Source organism: Venturia canescens, chromosome 3, assembly GCF_019457755.1.
Source record: "Venturia canescens isolate UGA chromosome 3, ASM1945775v1, whole genome shotgun sequence".
NCBI classification, from domain to species: domain Eukaryota; kingdom Metazoa; phylum Arthropoda; class Insecta; order Hymenoptera; family Ichneumonidae; genus Venturia; species Venturia canescens.
This window is the reverse complement of record NC_057423.1, coordinates 25241204-25269146: the sequence shown is the minus strand read 5'-3', so window position 1 is coordinate 25269146 and position 27943 is coordinate 25241204. Positions and strand designations below refer to the sequence as shown.

The 27943-nt window shown below is 35.1% G+C and overlaps 2 protein-coding genes across 16 annotated transcripts in view; one reads left to right on the top strand and one right to left on the bottom strand.

Annotated features, from left to right (window-relative positions):
- The window catches only part of LOC122408608 (phosphatidylcholine:ceramide cholinephosphotransferase 1-like), a 174426-nt gene extending 162629 nt beyond the window's left edge, over nucleotides 1-11797 (bottom strand). For 2 of the 11 annotated variants that reach the window (XM_043415478.1, XM_043415489.1), the window contains exon 1: nucleotides 11285-11532. In XM_043415478.1, coding sequence (XP_043271413.1) covers nucleotides 11285-11427 — 143 coding nt within the window. In that variant the 5' untranslated portion in view covers nucleotides 11428-11532. The other 9 variants (XM_043415482.1, XM_043415479.1, XM_043415483.1 and 6 more) reach the window with 9 other exon arrangements.
- Nucleotides 11798-13006: 1209 nt separating this feature from the next.
- On the top strand, nucleotides 13007-18825 carry LOC122408609 (ATP-dependent helicase brm-like). Of its 5 annotated transcripts, none has more exons than XM_043415491.1 (10): nucleotides 13008-13205; nucleotides 13295-13762; nucleotides 13834-13991; nucleotides 14122-14357; nucleotides 15182-15366; nucleotides 16727-16842; nucleotides 17170-17413; nucleotides 17577-17794; nucleotides 18291-18705; nucleotides 18796-18825. In XM_043415491.1, exons 1-6 carry the CDS (start codon nucleotides 13161-13163, stop codon nucleotides 16787-16789), a joined length of 1155 nt encoding a protein of 384 aa, XP_043271426.1. In that variant the 5' UTR covers nucleotides 13008-13160; the 3' UTR covers nucleotides 16790-16842; nucleotides 17170-17413; nucleotides 17577-17794; nucleotides 18291-18705; nucleotides 18796-18825. The 5 variants fall into 5 exon arrangements, with proteins under 5 accessions (XP_043271428.1, XP_043271429.1, XP_043271426.1 ...); XM_043415490.1 differs by having other exon boundaries at nucleotides 17574-17794; XM_043415492.1 differs by having other exon boundaries at nucleotides 17574-17794; nucleotides 18291-18825.
- The last annotated feature ends 9118 nt before the right edge of the window (nucleotides 18826-27943 follow it).

Below are 27943 nucleotides of genomic sequence, written 5' to 3'. Positions count from 1 at the left end.
ATAAATCGGAATTGTTAAATTCGTCAAATTCAAATTCCGCGTTCTCACGTTTCTTTCATACCTGCTCCTTTTAAAATTAAGGTAGCTTGAACCGACGCGTGGCGGCATTCAGGCCGAGTCAGCAAGAGCGTTTCGTTACAATATGTATAAAATCGAATTTTTTATCTGGCGTTTTGTAGCTAATATTTCAAAAAGTTACAATTAGCGCGAGGACAAAAGTATTCGAGCACTATAAGTTTATGATGCAACATTGTAAATAAACACGTTCCAACAGGATTTTTCGGCATGAACTGGGTGTCAGTGAAGATTCTTTGTTCAGTATTAAACGCATTGTCCGTTTAACGATTAGTTTTACCGTTCTAACTTCGAAGTATGGGGCGAAAAAGTAACGAAACGAGTTTAAGTGAAAGAAAAATAATAATGAATTTATATAAACAAAACAAGTCTTATGCAGACATTACAAAGGTCGTGCAGAGAAGTCGATCAACAGTGCAAAGTATCAAAAAAAATTTTTGGATACGGGAATATTGAAAAATTTACACAGAAGTGGCCGACCACGAAAACTGTCTTCCCGCGATGAACGAAAAATTGTGCGACGAGTAGAAGAAAACCCCGCAATAACTGCATCGGAACTTGCGTCGGTGATCGAAGAATATGATGGAAAAAAGTACATCCTAAAACCATTTGCAGAATTATACGACGAGCCGGGTACAATAGTAGAATTGCTAGGAAGAAACCATACGTTAGCGAGGCGAATAAAAAAAAGACTAGCCTTTACCCAGGAGTTTGTAAATTACGATACAGAATTTTGGAATAATGGAATATTTTCGGATGAATCAAAATTTAATATTTTTTACTCGGATGGTCGTTTGAAAGTGTGGAGAAAACCCAACACTGAATTGGATCCATAGCGTACGAAGCATACGATCAAACATGGTGGTGGGAATGTTAAGGTATGGGGGTGTATCACAGCATCAGGTGTTGGAGAATTAGTTATCATTGATAAAATTATGGATAAACAGTTGTACCTCACAATCTTGAAAGAAAATTTGAAAAAAGCTGCCGATAAACTAGGAATGAAACTGGGATATTATTTCCAACAAGATCAAGACCCCAAATACACGGCTTACATAGTGCGTACGTGGCTTCTATATAACGTTCCTCATATTTTGCCAAGTCCACCACAATCACCGGACTTGAATCCAATAGAGCACGTGTGGGCTGAACTTCAAAAACGTGTACGAAAGCATCACATTACATCCAGAAATCATCTGATAGAGATTTTGAAAGAAGAACGGCACAAAATCCCACCTGAATTTATCAAAAAAGTAGTAAATTCTATGCCTCGAAGATTGCAAGATGTTATCAAACAAAAGGGCCTTCCCACAAAATATCAATAATGTGTTTTTCATATAAGTTGCTGAAGTACGAATACTTTTGTCCTGGACGTTATAACTTTTTTCAGTGCTTACGTCTTATTAAAGAGGAGTTGAAAGATTTTTCACACACAGTAAATTATGTCAGAATATAAGTAAAGAATAACACTGCCCACATTTGAATAAATATAAGAATTCAAAAAATTATTTATCATTTTGTTTAAATTTATCCTCTGTATGGATACTTTTGTCGCTCACTGTATAATTTTTAGCAAACTTCGCCCGCCTTCGGCGAGCTCGTTTGATCTCTCAATTATACACAATATAAAATTTCTGTTTGAAAAGAACGTTTGAGAGGTTATAATGAACGAACATCTTTTTCCTCATTATTATGATTATATGATTATTATTCAATACTAATTAGTCGCGTCATTAACAATATCGATTCCTTCCACTTTTCAATAAACATTTCCATTTTTTTACACTCGGCACGCAACAACAGCACTCTTGGGGATCATAACCTCAAACGTCAACATGACGTGAAATCTCGCTCATGTGCTATCTATGTATTTTACGATAACTGCACAATACAACTGTAATTTCTGAGAAACATCTGGTTTTTCTTTTATTCACTCAGTTATTAACTGTACTTTTTTTGCAATCACAACTATACTACCGCTCAATTTCTTGACGCACCAAAAATTAAATTGTTTAATCGAAAAAAGAGATATCGAAATTTTGCGAACGGCATTTTAAAGGGGACACATGTAGTTTCAATTTGCGCCTTAATAAAACCTTTTTCAATTTTCTTTCAGTCCGGTACATACTTTTGAAGTTGGCCGTTTTTTAAGCTTTTTTCAGCCCTTAAAAATCGCACGCACGGTTCGTAGAAAATTTTTTCAGTGATATTCACTATGGTAAACGTGAAGGGGGGAGTACTAGCTTTGATTTCGTTTTTTAAAAAGTTCCGTCCGATTTTTTTTCACCGCGTTATCCCATTTTTTGTGAAAAAATAATGTTTTCAAAAAGTACGGCGTGACGAGCAAACTATTAGGTTTTAGAAAAATTGTCAAGAGGGTAAAAACATGTATTTAACGATTCTGTACTCGCTAGAATTTTTTTTAGAATTTTTGGAGCAGATTTTTTGAAAATCAATTTTTTGTCGAAATGCTGATTTTTCAGATCGCTTCAACTCGAGAATTATCGGGTGCGTGATAAAATGTAAATAGTAGGTAATAAATTTTAAGTAAATTAATAAATTTAAGTAAGTGTAAATTTTAAGTAAGGAAATATTTCTTTCATAAAAGAAGAGTTGTCACGAAATCTCGAAGTGCGAGTTATTTTTGAAGCTGCTATAGACGTACTTTGATTGGTTGTCGATTTTGTGCTCGGAGTTCGTTCATGTGCGTATTTCAGATCGTAGAAAAAAGGAGAAAACAATTGCAACACATTCGATCGCGATCGTGTCAGATAAATTTATTTAACGACATAAGGGTGAAGTGATGGAGTAATTTAGTAAGAGTGATCTTACGCAATTGCTATTCGACCGTAGGTACCGTGATTTTTGCAATGAACTATTCGAAAAGATAGTCCTGAGTAACATTTTTATTTAAAAAGTGTTAAAACAAATAAAGACAAGCGTGCGCTTGCGCGCGCGGTGACCCTAGTATACGTAAAAAATACGATGCGTGCAATTTCGATAACGACGGTATGGAAAAGAATTTGGCAAAAAATTTCGTAAAAAATGTTGAAAAAAATTTCTTAAAACATTCTAATGATTATGAAAATTTTTCCTATTAACATTTTATCACGAACCCGATAATTCCAGAGTTGAAGCGATCTGAAAAATCAGCATTTCGACGAAAATTGATTTTCAAAAAATCTGCTCAAAAAATTCTAAAAAAAATTCTAGCGAGTACAGAATCGTCAAATACATGTTTTTACCCTCTTGACAATTTTTCCAAAACCTAATAGTTTGCTCGTCACGCCGTACTTTTTGAAAACATTATTTTTTCACAAAAAATGGGATAACGCGGTGAAAAAAAATCAGACGGAACTTTTTAAAAAACGAAATCAAAGCTAGTACTCCCCCCTTCACGTTTACCATAGTGAATATCACTGAAAAAATTTTCTACGAACCGTGCGTGCGATTTTTAAGGGCTGAAAAAAGCTTGAAAAACGGCCAACTTCAAAAGTATGTACCGGACTGAAAGAAAATTGAAAAAGGTTTTATTAAGGCGCAAATTGAAACTACATGTGTCCCCTTTAAAATGCCGTTCGCAAAATTTCGATATCTCTTTTTTCGATTAAACAATTTAATTTTTGGTGCGTCAAGAAATTTTAACGTGCGTCCCCAAACTTTTGAGCGGTAGTGTAGTTATACACTGACACTCGTCTTTCGATCGAAATTATGTCTGCTGTTACCGTGCTACGTCTTTTTTAAATGTCTTCTGTGCTGCCGTGCTATGTTCTGAAGTTGTTGTCAGATTTTTAACCCCTAACAAGCACACTGGGTACAAAATACCCACCCCAAAATTTTACTTTCTTATAATGCTCTGTAGGTATTTAACAAAGGGCTTTCCCCGTCCACCGATATTCCGTTGAGGCCTGTTGAGGCCTGTTCAATAGCCGTTGATGAGATTCAGTTATTACTACGCAGTAAGCGCAGTAAGCGTGGAACCTTGTGGGTACTTTTAACCCGGTTTGCCAGTTAAGTGTAGTCAGTTAAGGGCTCAAGAGTGTTTTCTCGGATCATATGAGTTTTTTTTTCAAATTTATAGTAAGTAATAAATTATGATTACAATTGTATCACAAAATATTTACATGCATATATATATTTATGTATATATATATGCATGTATAGATTTATATAAAATATTTTTAGAGACGTTTTAGATAGTGTTGTAAATTGTAATATTTGTTTTAGATGAATAAACGAAGGATAAATTCTGCTGTGCTTATTGACGACGAAACAACTGATGACGAGATTACTGATGAAGACCACGGAGAAAGTAAAGGTGAAAATTATGACATTTCATCTCTGTCAGAAAGTGAAGATGACGACGATTCGGATCACGATTTTTTCCAATCATCTACTAGTAATCTACTACGTTTCGGTTCTAAGGGGACAAGGGGACAATAAAATCAAATGGAGCCTAAAACCTGCCGTACGTCGTCTTTCACAAACTAAAAAAATACTACGTTTACCCGGAGTTATTGGAGAAGCCCGTCAAGCTAAAACATCTATTGATACGAGGTCTTACCTTTTTTCAGAAGATATTCTCGATATAACAGTTATCCATATTAATGAAGAAATAGATCGCGTATGTGCTAATATAGAAAAACTTTTGAGTTATCATGGTAAAACTGATATTGTTGAGATTAAAGTTTTGATTGGTTTGCTGTATATATCAGGATACAGGAGGCAACCTGAAGTAAACATAAACGAGTTGCGGGGTGAAGAATTCTCATTTACAATATTCAAAGCTACAATGTCTTCTCACAGGTTTCAATTTCTATCAAAATGCCTCAGATTTGATGATAAAAATACCCGTAAAAATCATCGGAAACTTGATAGGTTTGTTCTGATCAAGAGACTCGGTAGAGTCTCGGGACAAGTACATTGACAGCTCTGTCGTCTGCTGGCCTGAAGCTCTCGCCGAGACTATGTTATCTCTAAATATTTCGGTAGTGGGGGTAAAATTGACATGTCATTTTCTTGAATTACGAAGCTCAGGAGTTATGTCGCAATTTAACAATTGAACCCCTCAGCTAATTACGAAATTCTCTTTCGATTGCGCCCAAAATCAGCATGATCGGTGGCGTAATTGCTGAGAAAAAACTTTGCACAGGCTCAAGGATGTGCAAAAATGACTAAACACGACCCCGATTCGATGTATACGTATATGCGTTCGACGTAGTTAGTGGTAGTAGAGTTGTTGCCTCGACGCATTCTGATTGGCTCACCGATATTGGCTCACTCCAGCTGACCGATCACGCTTAGCTCCCTGAACGCATAATATATCTATATGTATCGTGTACAACCATCTGTCAGTTTTCGATGGTATGAGCGAACGAGTAGCGACAGCGATTTAAATAATAAAATTTCGGGGAAATAGTGCAAGATGTGAGAATTCGATTAGATATTCTAATATGACTATAAAATAAACTACGTGAGTTTTGTGAAAACAGTGCGGGTTATTTTACTCTTATGTCAATCGGTTCGCAAGTGTTTGTTTATATATAAGATATCGGTGTTGGGAAATTTCTCCTCGTATAGACACTTGACTCTACGTTCATTTGTGACATAATTTTTTTGCAATCCTTGTTCTGTTCCCTTTGAACTTTCAACCGGAGTTATTGCGAGAAAAAAAACATTCGTTCATTATAACCTCAAACGTTCTTTCCAACCAGAAAATGTATGTAGTGCAATTATATAAAAAAAAAACACGCGTAATTGGTTATGTGTAAATGAATTCAAATAATTTTTTTTTTATTTTCCTCAAGTAAAGGTGTCTAATTCAACGTATTGTTGTCATATATTTTTTTCATCTAGTTTGGCTGTGCCCTTAGGTTCCTTTTTTCCACCTCGCCTTAGATTACAGTGCATCCATACCAATTTTTGTTCATTCTCTAGAGAATATGTATGTTGTGTGTTTTTATTTTCTTAGATTGATTTCATCAAAATTATTTATAAATTTATAACGAAAAGTCGTCATGTAATTGCTTGTTTATACACACGAGTTTTAAAAACATATTTGGGCCAAGTAAATGCATAGATATTCACTTGAATTGTTACATGGAGAATTTGGGAATTTATTTCAATAAGTCATTGAGTGCCTAATATTTGTGATATCAAAATTTGTATCTTCAAAATGCAATGGACACCTCTAAAGTTTGACAATGTGATGAAGCGACATGAATATTGACTATTTCCATGGCATGTTTGTGATTGGCATTATGCGTTGAAAAATTCGTGTCTGTAAGTCTACGTCTGATCATTTTTGAATGTGATCAAATGGTTGGTCTGCGTATAAACATGGAGACATACGAAATTACACCATTTTGCTTGCTTCAACATACAGCATATCTCTTACTTTTTTCTTGAATGTAACATAATAAGTTTCGAAAATGTGGTTCAGGTAAATTTGAAGTTTTTTTTCCCTCTAGTATCAATGTTTGTATTAAAGGTATGCAGCGAGAACCTATAAACTTTGATATTTTTTGAAGCGGTAGGTGTGCCAATCTTTTCACTTTTTGGTTTTGACAATAATATATCAATGAAGAAATTTATTACTAGAATCTTCAGCTGCTTATTTCTGAATAGGTCTGGAATTACTGTCTTCGAAAACCAATGCGCAGATACATCAAACAATTCTGAGTTCTGTTTGCTTTTAATAGTGCGCTGTCTTTATTACTTTTAGCGTTGACATAATTAATTTAATGAATCTGTGGTACTTTTTTCTGTCTGTTTCAAAATGTAGATGAATAAACCGCAGCGGGTACTTGCAAACTTTGAAACTCCTGTGTATTCACATTTGCGCCAAGTACCCATATTCTGTAATCAATATTCTGTAAAAATAGGAAGTGATAACACTTAATAAATCAGCCGTGGCCCATTAGTGAAGGCATAAGAAAATATGTTTTCAAAATGCAATGCATATGTTAAAAAATGAACAAATCTGTTGGTCATGACACACTTCATACTTTTCTTTTCTCTGGTTGGACCTTGCGGTAGGTACATGCAGAGTTAAAAAATTTTGTACATCGACATGTGTGCATCAACTTTCTGTCTCTGGATATAGTGAAAAAAAATGATTCAAAATGTCATTGAAAGCCCATTATTCAAAAAAATAAAAATTCCTAGCTTGGGAATGCAATTTATGAAGGATTCAGATCTACCTCATAACCGATTTATATCAAAATACTACTAAAAGGTACTTCTTTGTGAATTTTTTCAGGTTTTTAACTTCATAATTTTAGAAAATACTTTTTCGTTCAAACGAATATATCTCGGAAACTTGAAGTGACTGAAAAAAAATGTTTGCACATACAAGTTGTAGTTTCGTGTTAGCTTTCGAGCGGACGACTCGAAGTAATTTCTACGTTCTGGTAACGACGATTTTTTATCGAAAGAGGAAATTATTTTTTTATTCAGAAACAGCCATTTTTTTCTGGCTGGAAAAAATTACAGTTTTCCAATTTGTTTGACGATATTGCAAAACAATCGCCAGAGTGGCACGGATCGATGTTCTAGGGTAAAAAAAATAAAATCACAAATATTAATCATTTTTATTTATAAGTGGTACAGTTCGAGATACCGGTATAAAAAAATTAATTTGTGTGATTTAATTTTTCTTCCGTGCCACTCTGGCGATTGTTTTGCAATATCGTCAAACAAATTGAAAAACTGTAATTTTTCCAACCAGAAAAAAATGACTGTTTCTGAATGAAAAAACCCCTACGAAAAACCCCTAAAATAGCGAACTTTTGAGTCCCACCCGTACTTTTTCATAAACTTCGTAAGAAGCGTTCGTTCGTTATGTGGAAAAATTAACGATTTTTTACGTAGAGTCCCTACCTATAAACCTGTATATTTTTCTTCATATTTAAATACGTTTACCTGAATAATTATAATATGAACCCTTTAAAATTTGAATTGCATGTCAGTTGCATGCCATTCAAACTATGGAATAAAACAGTTTTTTTGTGAAATATATTTCAAGGAATGGAAGTGATCGAAGTTTTCAATTTTTTGTTGAAGCCCATTTCCCTGATTGCCCAGTTGGCAAAAATCATCGTTTTCTTTCATTCGCATTGCGTCACTTCGGCGACTGGCCCTCACGAAAATAAGATCATTTTTTTAATTTAAAAAATGCGAATGAACGAATTTAATTTTTGTCACGTGTAAGAAATTTTGGTCGCAGTACCTAAGATGCGATCATACATGGTAAATTGTTTGTTCTTTCGACAACGAATTCGGAAATACTTTAAATTCTCACCAAAATCTTTCCAAAAAGAGGAGAATCTTTTATGGAGTTCTGCAAAGATCGAGACAAAATTTTAGCTAATAAAGTTGAGATAAAGTTGAATAAGATTGTGCAAAAAGCCCCTTTTGCCAGTATCGAGTTCGATGATATTGATTTTCTGAAAAAGCAGGAATGCAACTCAAAATAGCCTTTGATAGCTCTTATATCAGCTTTCAAGAGTTGTGTCATACGTAACTAAGATTATGGCCGACAACAATAACATCAATGCTCGGTATGCGAAAATAAACGAGAAAACTCCTAAAATCGAGATGAAGTCCCGTTACATTAACCTTTAGAGGACCGGCATTTGAGAATTGAAATCGCCCTTGAAAAGTGCTCAAATTAGTGTCTGGTATCACGTATCAACTATATACAAAGTTCATATCACAGGGTGAGCCGATATATCGGCTTTCCGGTCCTCTAGAGATTAAAACAAAGGACGTGAGGCGATGAAACAAGTTTTTCAATAACAATATTATTTAAGAATAGAATTACTTCAGAATGAAGATATTCGACATGGAATTGTTTCAGAACAGAGAAATGAGGAATAGAGTTGTTGTACTGACAAATGACGAAGTTTCTTCAGTAGTCAAAAGAAATTAACCATGTTTGATGAAAAAAGTCGACCAATCTTGATTCGAACTGTTAACACTACCTTTCTGAATGTATTGATGAGTCAGTTAACGTAAGCGAACATTTATCTTCTTATGAGTGGAAAATGATACCAGTTTATCAAAATCACTCGATATGCTCAAGTTTTATGAAGCACCAACTGTGGTCATAAAAGTCATAACATCGATATATTCACTAATACTCATAAATATTACCTGATAAAAAATAATGACACAAAAAGTTCGTATGACATGAATATTTAAACTGGCAATCTCTTGGCTTTCTGAATAGCGACATAAGCAGGGGGTCAGCTGACACTTGAAATGTGTGAAGCACATTCATAGGTTCTTGTACACTTTTTAGGTCATAAGTGGAACTAACTTTTCTATGCCGAAAGCTAAAACAGATCCTGTTACGAGTAAATCCATGTTCTCTGTTATCAAATATAGACTTACAATAGAGTTTTTTTCCGTTTTTCGTTTCTTGGTTTCTATTCAGTAATACCAGTTAGAACAAAGAACATTCTGCTCATTAATGTGAAAGTGTGTTAATTAATGTCACAATCGACTTCCTTACATGGCAGTAACATTTCTGTGAGTTGAAAAAGTTTATACAGATCGCAGGTGCAAATTGTATGATGCCAAAGTTTCCATTGAATTTTATAAAAACCTCGACAGAATTTATTGTCCAGTGCAAGACTAGTAAATCCTCATTCACTCACAACATTCTCTAGAATACCTATCTTACTTTGAAATAAAATTTCAATTTCTTCTCAAGCAGACTAGCAACTATTCAGATTCTAAATACATCAAAAGAAAATGTTACACGCAAAACCAAATCTGTTGAATATTAATACACAACAATTGCATCGTGACGACAGTTGTAGTTTTACTGATTCCTTACACTTGTACAATCTAGAGAATCTCAGGGTTCCTTTTTAGTGTCTCTAGACTCAATAATAACATTTTTTTACATTTGTAAGTTTATGATACTTTCCACTTAAAGCACTGGCAAGCACAGAACTTATATCCATTCACAGAATGTTGAAGTATAAACTACTTGCAGTCTATTGCCGCTGATTGTAGTTGAAACACAATAAGTGCCATACTTGTTTCAATAAGTATATCTACTTTCTGATAATATTATGTTCCACTGTGTTGAATTCTGCATCCAACTCTGCTCCAATTGGAAAGAACTCATACTTTTTGCCAATTTTGTTAAGGAACCACTTAGTGTCCATGCAAGACATTGAATCTCATATACATCAAAAATATGTATGAAAATCAAAATGAATGAACAGAAATTGTTGTCGCAAATAGAAGCCAATTATTGGAAAATAATGACTAGATCAACTTTGGGAATATTCTAGTTAAGAAACACATTGTTGAACTTTGAAATAAAGTGAGGTTAAGTGAACAGTGATTAACTCGTAAAAAAAATAAAATGTAAGGGACATCTCAAAATCGACAGAAATACAAAATGAGTAATACTTTTTTCCAAGATTTTCTCATACCTTGTAAGCGCGGTGGGTATGTCGGTCTTAATGGGCAGCTTTATCTTGTGCATTTTCTACTCATAGAATTCGAACGCGCGCACTGCACATTTATATCTATAATATTAATATTTATATATAAATTTATATATAGGTGTTACATAGTATCATTGAAGGTGCTATTTTTTCACAGCATGTAACATACACGCACGTATCACTAACGTAGCATTGACACGTACAGACTTTGAGTCCAGCCGCGGCTGCGTCTCTTAATCAATTCAATGACATAAACATACCCAAAGTTATAAACTCGATATAAGATATACGACGAATACAGGAACGTCCAATATTACCGAATCATTTATCACAAATCGGAAAAGACAAAAACATTAGCAATAGACATCTGTAATAATAAAAATGTGCAATGCACATCTGTCCTGTCATCAGTATCAGTATGTCGTTGGCTAAGTTCACATAGCGTGCGTAAAAGTGAGTGGGAGACCTCGTCACCACGCACAAACTTGTATGTGCATACACAGCTACCATCGTGCATTTATGTATATATAGGTTGAATAAATACTACATAGGGAAGAATCAACACGCGTGCTCCTCGCTTGGTGGAAAGAAAAATAGATTCGAACCCAAAATCAATGGGATAGTTGGTTTTAGTAGAAATCCATAAAATAAAAACTAACCAAACTCTAAGGATGTGCGTGAGCTTAATATGCATTAGTTTACATGAGCACTAGATGAAAAGATGACTGCAATTGTATTGCCTGTTCTTCCTTTCTTGGTTGACGGATCCAGAACTATGGCAAAGTTTAACTTTTCTCTCGCTTTTTTTTCCTTGGTGACAGACAGACAGCGACCGCGATATTGCTATTCCGTTACTAACTTCCGATCTTTGACGCAAACTCATATATAGCACAGGTAAACCGTTTTCACGAAAAAAAAAAAAATGCACAATATCGATATGAACATGTACACATATTCATGTATAATATATCAATATATATTTTATTCACTTAACCGATTCACAGGAGTAACAATGCATTCAGAACAGTACATTCTATCATTTGAGCTAGCCAACAACCGGCTTTTAGATACAATGCGACATCAAACTCTTGTTACATACGTTCTATATATGTATCACACTATTCCACTTAATTCATTATATTTCCAACCCACATAGAATCAAAAGAATTTAATGTGGACGGACCACGGGACGGATAGACTATTGCGTAGAGGCACTTTTTCGGAACCGATCTGAAGATGACACCAAACGGTGCCATTCGACAATCACTGACTACGTTTTTACACGGCGCTTTTATTCCGGTTTTGTATATACAGACGGGTATATTTATATATATATATATCGACAGATATGTATTTTGTATATCTATATTGATACAACTAAACCGGAATAAAAGCGCTGTGTAATGCCCGTTTTCTCCTCCAACGTTAATCTGAATTTAAACTCAGATTAACGTTGGAGAAAACGGGCATAAGGCCCGCTACACACGGTCAATAATATTGCACAGTAATATTGCACAATAAGTTTGTATGGTGTGTAGTGGGCCATGAATTTAAGATAGCTCAAACTTCTGTTCAATGATTGCGCAATGTTTTAATACTACATCTACACGTTCAATAATATTGTGCAATCACCTATATTGCGCAATATTATAGACCGTGTGTAGCAGGTCTAATACTGGAGCGCTTATGGCCTCTGCACACCGCACGCGATGAGCGATGAGCGACCAGCGATAGCCAATGAGAGCTCTGATTTTCCAGACGATGGCCAGAAAAGCAGAGCTCTCATTGGCTATCGCTCGTCGCTCATCGCTCATCGCGCGTAATGTGCAGAGGCCATAACGGGCCTGACCGTTCCCCCCGTTCCCATAGGCCAAGCAAATAAGGTTATGTTCCTTCGGCATCCTCGATACACTACCATAAACCTAGCCGTACAACTTTGATTTTTTAATGTTTCAAATATTCATTACTCTAGGTGCTCTCAAGGTAGTTTCTGGTAGTGTAATTAAAACATTTGGTAATCAATAGTTTTTTATAAATAAGTGATTAAGTGTGTGAGCGTAAAGATAGCCGACATATACGTATATTGCGTGAAATAGTTCGGATAAAATACTTAAATTGATGCAGAATCGTCTGGTAGAGACGAATCCATGAAATATAGTCTTTGGTAATCAATTATTTATCCATAAAACGTAGATATAAACAATTCACTAATAATCAGCTGACGGAGTAAACTTAGCCGGCCGAATATTCTATTTTTCGACTAATTTCATTTCGCATAGTCTTTGTCTATAGAAAATCGTCTGGTGGTGTCTGGTAGTTTAAATATAATGTTTGGTGATTATTTCCTCGATTAACATCAATTGAAAAACTATCGGAATCAGTTCATGAGAACGAAGCGCTCTGATTGGTCATCGGAGTCAGGTCGAACGGAACGTTGTAGAATCGAAGACGCCGAAGTGAAAAAGAGCGTTTGCGTCGTTTCAAAAGGCCAAGGACGAAGATGGTTATGGAAGCACATTGATTGAAATAAGGCAAACGTTTGGCTTTCCTATTCTCACAAACCGACGAGTACATCAGCAATCTTATGGAAATGGTTGAAGTTGAACAGCACAAAAAATGGAGCAGAAAAGAAAACGAGTTTGGAACAGAAGCGTAAAAAAGGTAACAGTTAGCTATTTTTTCTCTATTTAAAGATCCGGTCTGTGGCACAACAAAAAACAGTTTTAGATCGTAAAATCATATTATTGCAGAGAATCATTTTTAATTTGCTTCGCGAAGCGAAGGTCTTGGTCGAAGTCTGTACATCTGATGTGTGGAAAGAAATGAGTGAAAAAATTAATGGAAACTGTTCAGCTCACAATCTCTACATTAACGTTAGAGAAGATCGGCGAGAAATCTTAAGCAAGGCACGAGCTGAATTAAATATAATTATAAAAAAGGAAGCTACTGACAACATTGAATTTGAGGAATCTCTAAAATCAAACGCAACATCGTCAGTCTTCGGGTCGGATGCTGCTGAAATTAGCCAGGATAATTTGATCGAATTGGATTTGATTTTATCAGAGGAGGATTGGGACGTTATCAAACCATCTGAGCCACATGGAAAACGTCAAAGATGGTATTTTACGCAAGGTGAATGGACCAACGGCACAGAAGCATCAATGCATCAAGAAGCATTTATTATGGTCAATGGAAAACTCGAAGAATATCAAATTGACGTAAGTTTTTCGAAGGCTTAAGTCATGGGGAAATAAAGTTTTATTGGCGTATATCATATGATTTGTTTCAGAGTCTTGACTGGTTGGTGTCCTCATTCAACAATAATTCGAACGGTATTCTTGCGGACGAGATGGATCTTGGCAAAACAATCCAAACGATTGTCCTTGTTATTTATCTGATGGAGCTGGAGGAAGTGAATGGACCGTTTTTGATTATCGTCCTACTTTTGTAAGGAACCAAAATTCTTCTCATATTTCATGTCAGAATTTCTAAGCCGGACTAAATAATGGTACCTTTAATATAAATGTGGGTGATATCTGTTACATTCGTTTGAACTCGTTGATGTTTCAACTTACAGAACTTTGTCGAATTGGGTACTCAAGTTTGAGAAATGGGCACCGAATGTCATCTTAGTTTTCTACAAGGGTTTGTCGATAGTGAGAAGGGCAATTCAGGCGGCGCAAATGCGTACAACAAAGTTCAACGTTCTTTTGACAACGGACGAATATATGGTTAAGAACAAAGGCGTTTTGGCAAAACTTCAATCGAAATACATGATAATTGATGAGGATCACAAAATGAAGAACCATCAATGTAAGCTCGCGCAACTATTGAATATTCATTATCTCGCGCCTCATCGGCTTCTTCTGACTGGTGACCGCTGCAGAAGAAATTGCCTGATCAGCTTCGGGCCCTTCTGAACTTTTTCTCTACGACTGGCGGAACATTCGAGCTCAACAAAGAAAAAACTGTTCCCATTATTCACCCTTTGCATAAAGTTCTTAGGCCTTTCTTGTTGCGTTGTTTGAAAAAAAAATCGAGGTGCAACTGCTTGACAAAGTCGAGTACATTATCAAGTGCTCGACATGTCTGGACTTCAAAAAATTTTGTATAAGCACATGCAGAGCAAGGGTGTTTTGTTAACCGATGGCTCAGAGAAGGTAAAGGTGGTGCGAAAGCTCTGATGAACACGATAGTACAAATGTGAAAACTCTGTATTCATTTCTTCATATTTCAAGTTATCGATGAAAAGCATTGCGAACGCATTGGAACCGGGGGCACATCTTTTGTATCAGGTCCCGATCTTTATCGGGCTTCTGGTAAATTCGAGCTTCTCGATCGTATGCTGCCCAAGTTTATAGCAATCAACCATTGAGTACTGTTGTTCTTGTTGAATAACACAATTAATGAACATAATGGAAGATTATCTTAGCCGGAGAGGATTCGTGTAACTTCGTCTTAATGGTACGACGAAAGTCGAGGACAGAGGTGATCTTTTAAAGAAATTGACGATCCTGAATTCTCCTACTTCCTCTTTCTTCTGTCCACGAGAACCGATAACCTCGGTCTTCAATCTTCAAGCTGCCGATACCGTTATTATTTTTTATTCTAAATGGAATCCTCATCATGATTTGCAGGCACAGAATCGAGCTCACAGAATAGGACAGAAATACGAGGTCCGAGTGCTCCGGTTAATGACCGTAAACTCTGTGGAAGAAAGAATTCTGGCAGCAGCACGAGATACAAACTTATCATGGATGCTGAACGTTTTATTATTCAACTCTTTGAAACCTCCGTTAAAGGCAACACGAATGTTGAAAAGGTATTGATCGTTGTTTTGTCGTTTCCTCGATTTTTTCGAGCATATTCTTTTCGAGCCTGCATGCTGATTGTTTAGGATTTTTTTTATGAAATATCTTGCAATCGTTTATATGAAATTGGTCATCATTAGAACCAACCGTTATTATCAATGATCGAATGTATTATTTTTTCTTTCTTCGAATATTCTTATTTCTCAAAATGAATTTTGTCCCTGTGATTTTTTAACGCGTGTACAGTTTTTCATGAAATCACGAAGACGTTATTGCGAACCGCGATCTCATTGATGCTATTTAGTGAGAATAAATTAATCCAAAATTTTAATGTACATAGGAACCGTATCATTTAGCAAACTACATTTGTATTTTCATGTGTATTTTCATAAAAGTATTCAATCATGGTTCGTAGCCGTTTAGATGCTGTTTATCGAACTACTTCGCGTACTAAGATTTTCACCAAAGCATGGGGAAATCCTGCATGACAGTTTGAGATGGTAACCTCAAATTCCTTTTAACCCATTTTTCTGTATTTTGTGCATTTTAATTCGCATACATAAACATTTGTTAGGAATACGTGCTACCATTAATTTTGTTTTGATTTGAAAATACTGCCACATGTAGAGAAAAACTATCGATTTTCTAGTACTTCGGAATTAAAATATAACCTCACTTTTCCGTACTGTCAAATATGCTCAAGAATAATGTGTAAAGGTGATTATTCTTGTTTTCTCCATCAAGACTTTGTCAATACAAGAATCAATTATTAGTAGTAAATTATTATTCTGAATATTTCTACGCAATAATGATTTTGAGATTTACATTTTTTTTTCATAACAGTATCTTGTGTCGGAGTGATAATGTACCAAGGTTATTGTAGCTGATGAAAATGAGGCTTTTCCTCGAAGTATAGTTATGAGTTTTATAGATTTGATTGACCGTAATATTCTGGCTCCAAATGGGAACAATATTTCTTTCAGAAAAAAAAAGTTCTTTTTTGACTTGTCGATCACTGTTGGTTGACCTAATTTTCATTTTTTATAGGTGCCCAAATAGTCAAATGTTTATACCATTGATTAAATTTTGTAGAAAATTTTTCCAAGATCTCATTTCATTTAGTTGATTTTCAATTCTTGAATTATTTTTACACATTTACTTGGCAATAATGATTAAAAATTTTTGTTTCGATTTTTTATATTTTTATTTTTATGCCGACGAGTTCAAATTTTGAATTCACAAGTGTTTTTTGAAAAATTGAAGGCTGTACCATTTCAGTGTTTCGTAATATTGTTTTGTCCCAAATTTATTGTAAAAAAAAATATTTTTTACGTGGTATTTGACAAATAAGCATGGCTGAATGTTTCACAGATGGCTTCATTAGCTGCAACAAATTGGCCAAAGCCAATAGCGCTACTTCCATGCTTATCCTAATGAACGGCTTCCCCAGTGTTTACCCAGGATGTTATGAGCACTTCGATTAATTGGCAAGTATTGAAGTCGTAATATTTTTCAAACGAGGTCTATCAGAATGATCTTGTTAAAATGGTGAAAATCATTGTCGACCAAGACGTAAACACAAACATCTTTGGAAAGATTTCTTTATTCGAATTAATATCGAAAAACGCAATATTATTATAATTTTTATTCGTTAAAACGCAAAGAAGCGAAAACAAAGGCATCATTTGCACGCACAGTTTTGAGTTCTTTCATCGCTTGATTAACATATCAATTTTTTTTTATTTATCCCTTCGCAAATATTTCTTGTATTTAGAAATGATGAATAACACAATTTTATAATATTTCCATTACAGGATGTATTTTTAGCTGGTCAACACTTGGTCAAATAACATTACCCTCTGCGACTTTGAAAAGAATGAACAAAGCGAGGGAACAGAAGTTGATAAATCGATGGAAGTTGTCAAAGTTGATAAAGTTGGGACCGAAAATAATATGAATGCTTGAATCGATGAGGAGAGATGAGTTGCAACCAAAATGTTTTCTCTCAATCTTATATATACGAAAGATTCAAATCGAACGAGCCTGATAAACTGAAAGGTGAAATCCGCTATTTTGAGCCTTTATTCCCTTTTCTTCTTTAGAAACATGCTAAAAATCGACAGAAAATTTAAATAAATCATGTTATAAATTTAATTTGCTCAAAAAATATAAAAAACTGGAATTTATAAATCATCTTTTTCTTTTGTTGTTTTGCTAGAAGTTTGGGTTCAGGCGTGGAGTGATGGAGGAATGCACGCATCTTCGTAATTTCGAGGTTCCTGTCGGTACTTCTTTCATTATTGCTATGTGCGCTAAGGACGACGCTTGCCTGCCATGCGAGGGCTGCATGAGTTTCGAAGAAATTTGGCCTGGTGCTGAAATTCGTTACATCGATGCTGATCACGTTACGGAATATTTGTTACACTAGAAATTTTTTAGGTGCGTCATGCCATTGTATGAATGTGATTAAGTATCGTAATGAAATTGTGATTTAGACAGAATAGTAGGGGCAATCCATACCAAATTCACCTATCAACTGATGTTGCATCGGAAATTTTGCTTAAGTTATTGTGACATGTTTTAGTACTTATTCGGAGATTTCGGTGATTTTTTTATTTTTTTTTTGGCTGATAGTTTCTGGGATATTAATTTTTTTAATTGATGGTTTTGGTCACATATTTTTTGATTTTTCGTTTTTCAACATAATTTTCGAAAAAATGGAATAAAATTCTTTTTTTAGGTCAACTCAATCGCGTTTTTGATGATTTGATTTTTTTCTTTTTAAGAAAGTTCTCACAAAAACTCGACTATATTTAAACAAGACCAGTCTGTACTAATCTGAAAAAATGTTTTACCCTTGACGATAATGTGTCTTTTGAGAAGAGTTATGGGAAATTCATTCAAACGAGCAAAATTATTGTGTTCTATTTTCCAGATCGATGACAGCTGAAGCTTCTGGACGCTCGTAAAGAAAAATATACGATCGACGAGCGTAGCTGACAGACAAACAAGCCGTTAACCACAGATTTGCAATAGAGGATGAAAGTTGATTTTTTCAATCGTCCTGAAATTAAAGTGTAAAGTGGAATCGTGCAAAAAAAGGGGAATCTCTTACAATTTTAGCACGGTATTACGATCAATGAAAGAGAGGAAGAAGCGTCAACCGATCCAGACGAACAAGATCGTGAATCTAAGAAAGAGCACAAAGCAGGATGGATTTTGTGTTTGTCCACTGGGAACCGCGAAAGAAATTGGGACGGTGGAACTTTGAGTCAATGAGTAAAAAAACGACAGGAAATTTAATTTCGACAATAGCTTTTGGTCCTTGTCAAGCCTAGAGAAACAGATGGGTATATCATATATATTGCTCTCTAAAAATAGACCAGATAAATCAATAATTTATTAAATTATGAAATTAAAGTGTAATTAAAATTATGTAGCTGGAATAAACTCAACAAAAAAAACAACAATAGTTTTCTAATTGGATATTGCCACGGATACTTTCACGCCTATCATGTATACTGTCACGGATACCGGTCACATAGGTATACTGCAAGATGCGGTTCGACACTCGTGGCCAGTGGACTCTTGCCAATTTTAAAAGTCATATCGTTGAATATTTGCCACGTTCCAGTCGATCGGAGACAGTGCGCTACGAAGTGAGCATTACGGAAGGTCGTAACTCCAACCAATCTGTGAAAAGATCGATATTATTTGGTAATTACATATTTTATTTCACTCGACAGAATAAGGTGTAACAGAATGAAAACAGCAATCAATTTAATATCATTTATTACAGGTTTTAATTTAGTTCGAGTCCATCTATTTTTAAAGTTTTGATAAATCTGGTGAAAACGAAATTATATTATTGAACTTTCATTATAAAATTTTGATCAGAGCATTCTTACTATATCAATTGAGAGCAAAACAAACTCACCTGTACGGTAATCGTAATTCGTTGTTTATTGGCAGACTGATAGAAGTTGGCAATTGCGTCAGTTTGCAAGTCATTCCAGTTTGAGTCATGCCTGATTTGTCACAATAAGAACGTATGTCGAGATCGATGAAAACATGGACATTCGCCTTCGTATAAGTCGTTGATTCTGATCCACATTTTCGGCATTGCATATTGCACACAATGGGTTGAAAGTTAACAGCGGATTCCAATTTTTCAAACCCGTCTTTTTCAATCTTTCTGTGGTTAGGGCTCAGGTAGGGCTTCACATATGACGTGCCAGTACCGCCAGTACATTTAGTACATTTTTCAGTGACGTATACACTTGGAAATGACTCGAGAGTCTTCTTTACAACATTTGCAATGCTGTCCCAAGCATCCAAAAAATATGAGAAAACTTTCCGATGTACATGGTCCGGGTGAACAGGTGTATCCTAAATGTTTTAGAAGTTCTGCTCTTTGACGTAAGACCTCTATTGTGACTCCATTGTTCATGAAGGTCTTAACAAATCTCAAGGTTTTGTTATTTGATTTTTCCAGGATACTGGCATATTCAGAACTGTCTAGAGCAGCGGTCATCAAGATGTGTACGAGCGAATCAAATGGACACGTGGCTTTTACAAAAACCTTAAGACCATCCACTTTAATCGGTTGATCGCAGATACTACCATTCGGTAAGAGCACAGGTTTACTTGTACTTGCAGTAAGAATATTACGCTGACGGATATCCGGGTACGGTTCGTAATATTTAGACTTCTTTTTTTTTATTTCATTTTTCCCATGATATCCATGTACAATTTCTTCAGTCGGAAAAGTGCAAACATCTGTGACTGTTTTGGTATTGAAAAATGTTTCAGGAAGAGGACTAGACCTGCCTGCGATCGAATTCTTTACTGTCTCGGATGGGAGAAATTGAACTTCTTTAATTCCTTCTCCTTCCAGAATCACTCTTATTGAATCTTGTTTGCAATAATCATGATCGATCGAAGTATTGAGCATATTTGATGCCAAAATAGGACTTGCCATCGAATTCTCCACTTTCTCGGATAGGTGAGATTGAACTTTTTTAATTCCTTTTTTGTCCTGGACCACTGTTATTGAATCCTGTTTGCAGTAATCATGATCGATCGAATTATTGAGCGTATTTGATGCCAAAATAGGACTTGCAACAGGCAAGTCACTGTTATTGACATTGTGAGATGAGGATAGTATTGGCTCACAAATATCAGTAAACGAGTCGTCCGTTAAATTATATATATATTTTTTCCCATGCGATGCTTTATTTCTCCAGTTTTCTACAGAAATCAAATCTGCTGCACTGCGATTCGAAATATTTTGTTCGATGCATTCTTCTTTTTCTACAGTTGCTTCCTCTGTTGTTTTCACTTCAAGCTCATGAATGTTCTTTCCTGTTTCTTTTAACGCGTGATTTTTTCGATCGAACATAATCATATTAGAGGCAAACAGTAATGTTTGACCAGAAATATCGCGAATGTGTATTTTCAGAAATTTATCTGCTCGTAGTGGTGGTGGTGTGTTTTTGAGCACTCTTGTCTTCAAATCACCAAAATGTCCTTCGACATAGCTAGAGGAGGCATGGTGTGGAATCGGGTGTGGAATGAGAATCGAAATGATCGCAGCAGTCCAGAGTGGAAATTCCTTAGCTAAAATGAAGAGCTGTTCGACAAAATCTGGAAGGTAAAACGGATTCAAGTTTTCACCGACACTTAAAGTTGTCTCTTCTTTTTTTTTTGCACCATTAACCATTTGACCAATGTATTTGGCTGCGCTGACTTTTCCATGTCGGATTCACTTTCACAAGGCCCATAGTTTCCCTTTCGATTAAAAGCGAGTTCGTCTGTGTGAGATGTTTTTTCCATGGCTTCAAAATCCAAATTTTTTTGTCCACCAGCGATTCTATTTTCGAGTCTTCTCCTCGCTTCTTTTGTCGACTGCACTTCATTCAAATTCATTGTACTATCTTCGTAATTTTGCAGTCCTACTGCACAGGTGAGGACGAAAATTTCCCGAAATTCTTCAAGCGATGTCGAATCAACCATAAGGGCTACGCAGCGAACAAAGAATTCCTTAATGCAACGTCTCACTGGCTTAAAACATTTCCAACGACAAACCATATGGGTCACATGTGAAACGTCAATCCGGTAAATCGTGCCCGGCTTTCCAAATCTAATCAATTGACCACCGATGGCGATGGAGAAGGTCCATTCACAGTACTCCTTCACTGTGCACCCGGTGTATACCTTGCATAAGCTTGCAAGGAGAGCTCTGGAGTAATCGCAGATGACAACCTTTGGTTTTGGTGCGCCGGCACGATCCCAGTGGTTCAAGAAAAACATGATGACATCTGTTCCATTAGCTTCTGAGAGCATTTGATACACCGGTAAAGTTGTATTTTCAAAATTGATTACAATCGAGTACAGAAATATATGACCACTGAGATCTCCATCGCCATGGTCAATTTTTTTTATTAGACCGCCAGTTGCATCTAATGAAATTGTTGCTGCGTCTTTTGTGATCCGGCAATAATCTTTGTAGGCATTCATCTCAGCAGGAGTGCAATAGAATACAAAAAAAGGGCTTCCACTGATCCACGATATTATGCCTGCGTACTCTGGAGTCCTCGACATTTTCAAAATGGTTTGTACAACATCTTTTCCATCGGTTTTTTGTACGTTGAGATCCATATTAATTTTTTCTTTTTTTGCATTCCGCAGGACATTGTCGTTTGGTATAAAAGGAGGCACCGTGTCACCATCCTTCATGTACAAACGTGCCTGCTCTCGTTGCCAGTTTTTACAACCTTTTGCTTCTAATTCGCGTTGCACCTCACGTCGACGGTTTCCATTTAGATGTCTCTTGACCGGTTCGTGGAAGACCGCAGGTACCTCGCTTGTTTTGACTTTTAAACGTAGACCCTTCTGATCGGGGTGTTTCTCGCCGTACGCGTAAATTTTATTTTTACATTTTTTACTGGTACATACGCCAGTCATTTTTATAACATATGTGGTATCATTTGAAGTTAAATTTACGTCAGCACGTTTGAATGAAAAGGCGCAGGGCAGTTTTTTCTGTTCCCATAACGCTATGCTGACCACGTTGGTCCACTCGCCTTTCGTTAAGTACAATCTCTGACGTTTTCCACGTGGCTCAGATGGTTTGATAACGTCCCAGTTTTCCTCTGATAAAATTAAATCAAATTCGATCAAATCATTCTGGCAAGTTTCAGCAGCATCTGATCCGAAGACTGACGATTGCTCTTCATCTGACGACGATCGCTCAGATGTTGCGTTTGATTTTAGAGATTCCTCGAATTCAATGTTGTCAGTAGCTTCATTTCTTATCATTATATTTAATTCAGCTCGTGCCTTGCTAAGGATTTCTCACCGATCTTCTCTGACGTTGATATAAAAATTGTGAGCGGACCAGTCCCCATTAATTTTTTTACTCATTTCCTTCCAGACATCAGACGTATAGGCTGGAAGCTCTGGGGTGGTGAAATGTGAAGCAAATGCTTTGATCACCTCAACTGCGTCTTCAACCGAGACCTTCGCTTGGCGAGGCATATTGGAAATGATCCTGCAAATGTATAATACAGTGATTAATATGATTTTACGTAAATTTGAAATAATATTATTACGAATAATATCGAAATATTACGAAATAATATCGAAATATTGTTTTTTTTTGCGTTTTTCATCTTTATTGAATAAAAAGTTTTGAAATATTGTAAAACTTGGCTTCGAAAGCTGTAAAAACTCAATATCATAGTAACACCTAATTTTGCACTGCGAGCGGACAATTTTTTCAGAATCTATGCCTACGGAATGCAATTTCACTTGTGAACTGGAAAAAATTCTTGAATTCTCATGCTTTTTACTTCAATCACTATTCTCACCTATCTTACTTAACTTTAATTACCGCAATTATTAGAATAGAAGATTAATCCAAATACATGTTCATGTTGTTTTGAATCTTCGATGAAAATTATGCAAATTCAATTAAAATTCTTCTCTTCATGATTATTAAAACCTATGTACAGAATTTATATCTGGAAGTTTGTATTAAGTTCGACAGAGTGCACTAAATATTTGATGATAAATAAATGTTGATAGTAGATGGCAAAACATGATATTTTAAAAACGAACTCAACAAAACCTACACCTCGGCTTCGCAGTGATCTTTAAAATGACTGTAAAAACCATTGCTTTTCAAAGCATTTCATCAATTTCTTTTTTAATTTTTTTTGTGAAAGGAATATAAAATCAGAAGTTTTGGTACAACATTACATAAAGATTCAACCAAAATAAACTAATTTTTGTCCCGATAAGATTGTATTCAATTAATCGATAGATAAATTAATTGTTTGACGACTTACTTGTTCAGAAGAAATTTGTACTTTTTCCAAACGACGGCGTAGCCCACGAATTTCACCAACTTCGGATGTACACAAAACACGCTTGTCCAATATTAAATAAACATTTCTTTTTTCATTTATGGTAAAAAAGGACCGAAGAATTGAAAAAGGATCAAAATAAAAAACACTTCAATACCGGTCACTAAAAAATTGAATGAATTAATCCATGACACTTTAGATTTCAATGTTCTGCCGTATATTTTATCAAGCCTATTATTTTTTGAAAACGATGGTATAGTCGGCAAATTTCATCGACTTTACCGTTTGGGGTTATGATGTTATGAAGTGCGTGCGGGATAACTAAAAATAATTTTCGTCATCTAACGGAGTGTATATTAGTATTTATTTTGTTAAAATTTGTGATATACTAAACCGGTATCAAAGCGGCCGCGTAAATGTAGTCTGTGATCTGAGTGTGAAAAAGAATATAAAAAATGCACGATGCATATGTCAACGAAACTTTTCAAGATTTCATTATTTCGTTCGATATTGGAAATAAGTGTCAACTGAGATAATCTTTCAATTAAAACAGAGTGCGCGGAATATTGTTCAGTGTAAATATATCGTCAGTTGCATGATTATATATCATGTGTAATAATGTAGTTTATATATACGAGTTCCCTTTTATAGCTCTGTGGTAACGAACCGGCCGGTGTTTTTGACGTTACGAAGTGCAGGACAAATGTAACAAACGTTCGCATAGTTAGTGAATAATATAAATAAGGTGAATAAATACATAAATCAGTTTATCAAAAGGATGTGGCTACTCGTCCGGATATTTCGTACACTAAAAGCATGTCCGGACGAATAAGCAACCCTCAATCGTCCGGGTAAAGCGGGAAATCATTGGATAAAGCGTGTCCGGACGAATATTATTCGTCCGGCTACCCGGACGACTAGCCACTGCGTTATCAAAATAGGTCTGGAAGTTGTGAGGAAAGACGTTCGTCAACCTATAACGTCAAATTTTCTTTTTGTGATCTGAAATATTATGGTTGATAATTAATAAAACAAGAACACACGGAACTGTTAGTATATATAATGTGAGAAACTCCAATCGAATAAATGTTTTCTAATTTATTTCTTGTGTCATCATTATTTTTGAATATTCCCATATTTTGCTTCCTATTGAGTTTGGCTCTGGTCTTTCCGATCCTTGTTTTGACTCCATCGGTTTGCAGCGGATCGATACATATTATTAATTGATTGCCTAATATGTGTCCCATGATTTTCTACTATTTCTTCATGCTGATTGTGGTAACGTGGTTCAAGAGGTTTCCAAATATATGATCATCAATCGCAGATTTTGTACATCAGATTCTCAAAACAGTTTCTGGTCTTGATATAAGTGTAGTTATTCTTTTTCCACCTGGTCTGTCGAGTAATCAATTTTGAAACTTGTTCCAAAAAGTCTTTGGATGCTTTTTTTGCTGATAATATGAAAAGTTGAATCTTCGGAATGCGGTAGGCAAACACAAATGTAGACAACAATACTTATGAAATGACTTGTATGTTGAGTATTCCTATTCTGCAAACTGCAAATGTGGAATTATTGGTGAAAACATTGATTACGATAAGTCAACAGTTGCTCAGTTTCGGATGCGATTAATTAAGTATAATACCTGCCAACATCATGGAAACCTACAGAATTTCTGAATGTTATGTGCGCTATGTCATTTTAATGATTTCTAACAACTTTTCACTCTGATACTATAGATTTGGATCATTGAAATACAGCAAAAATCTGCAAACTATGAAATTTATATAGTGTGCCATTTATTTTACTTTTTGACTCTCACCGTAACATAAATATGAAGTGAAAAATTCATTTCAAAAGTCTTCAGTTGCTCATTTATGGATGGATTTAAAATTGCTGTCTTCCAAACTCATTAAGCAGATACATTGAATCGCAGCAGATACCTGCGAACTTTGAAATTTCTGTGCATAAATATATGTACTAAGTATCACCCCCTATCTTTGATGATGGTAATATGTAATGGAACTTGATTCAGCAAGTTTTAAAGTGTTTCTTTTCAAATAGTATTGAAGTTTGTATTACTGTGGTATGGAGCGAAAACTTTCAAACTTTCATATTTTTGTGTCGCAGCATGTGTGCCAATCATTTAAATTTTTTACTCCAACCGTAACATATAATCTCAAAAATTCATCCCAAAAGTCTTCAGCTTTACTAATTAACTTAATTTTCCTTTTTCTAAATTCTATGCTAAATTTCTGAATTTCTAAATTTATTTCTAAATTATCCTTAAATTAAATTGTTTACCTCCACAACCAATGCAGGTACCTTAAACGTCTTTGAATTCCGTTGCTCTGTTGAATTAAGTACGCTCAGTTTTTTTTGCTTCTTTGAGTTCTAACATAATAAATGTTTCCAGGTGACTTTTTTCGGCAACTATCAAACTGTAGATAATTGGATCTCACCGGCCACTTGCAAACTTTGGAAATATATTTCGTCGGTGGCACGTTTTGGAAGACACGAAAATGTCTAGATTCAGAATGCAAAAGCGACATTTGAAAATGGCCAATTCTGTTGGATTTGTTGAGTCTTGAATTTGATCTATCTTTCCTCTTTTCCTTTCTTTTTTCTAACGTTATAAGCTGAAAATCATATCTCGGCTCGCAACACGCATTGCTCCATGCTCTTGAGTTCCCAATGGATGAAACGTATCAGAAGACAAGGAGAAAAATCACCAAAGTCCAAGAACAAACCTCTATCGAAATAGTTCCAATACAATTTTTACGAAAAATGGGTCTATTTTCGTGGAAACCAAAGCTACAAGCCGAAAATCATATCCCGACCTCCAACCCGCTTTCGACCGTGCTCTTGGGTTCCTAATTGACAAAACATATTAGAGTTAAAGGAAAAAAATTGCCAAAGTCCAAGAACAGACCTGTGACGAAATATTTGCAGTACATTTTTGACGAAAAATAGGTCTTTTTTTGTGGAAACTAACGATATAAGCCGAAAATCATATCGCAGCCTCCAACCCGCTTTCGGCCGTGCTCTTTGATTCCTAATTGATAAAACATATTAGAGTACATGGAAAAAAATCCCCAAAGTCCAAGGACAGACCTGTGACGAAATATTTTCAGTACTATTTTGACGAAAAATAGGTCTTTTTTCGTGAAAACCAACGTTATAAGCCGACAATCATAAATAATTCGTAGAAATTTAAACTAAAATCCTATAGTCAACTGAACATAAATAAGGAACTTTTGAGAAAAAAGAAGTGATATCACACCATAAACTTCCCCTAGGAAAAAAAAGGTTGGGACAAGTACATTGATGGTCCCTCGTTTGCTGATAATTCCATCCATAAAAAAACCTTAACAAAAAATTTCTTTAAAAATTGTCAAAAAAATTATTTTATAAAAAAAAAATACAGTACAATTCGAAAAAAATTTCACAAATTTAGAAAAAACATTATGTTTAAAAAAAATTATTCTGTATCTATTTTTTAAAGTATCAAAAAAATTAAATAACGAGTAAAAAATAAAAAACCGAAAAATCGCGCTTGAAATCATTTTGGAAACCGATACCTCATTCTTCTTATTTGATTCGAACAGCTAAATCAATTGAAAAAAATTCCATATAATTTACGTGCAGCATTAAAATTTATTATATCAATTCGAGGCTAAGTATTTTCTAATGAATTGAAAAAAGTTACCACTTGAGTTACGTGCAGCACTAAAATGTATGATATCAATCAGTGGACAAGTATTTTATTAGTAACTCCAAATTTTGACATTATTGAATTATTCTAAGAAGCTTTTAAATAAATAAAAAATCACATGAAAGCTAGTCATTCGTTACTCTATGGTGGCAAAGACTTATAAGAAAATCGATTTTTCTCAGACTTTCAGGATCCTTTGGTATTATTCACAAAATTCAACGTCGATTGGATCGATACAAATTATGTTTAAATAAGTGTTAAAAGTACTTGTCCGGCCCATCACTATTCATTCAATAAAAAATCAATCATAAAAAAACGAAATTGTACGGCAGAATCTGGTTAAAAATTTGTTGAAATGCGATTCATTATTAGTTTAATGCTTTTAATAATAGTATAGGTTAGTTCTTATTCCGTATGGAATTCGTTCGCTGGAAGAATAAGTAGGAAGTAAAAATTGACATCATTGAATATAAACTGGAGAGTTATTTTGGAAGCTTGAACATATA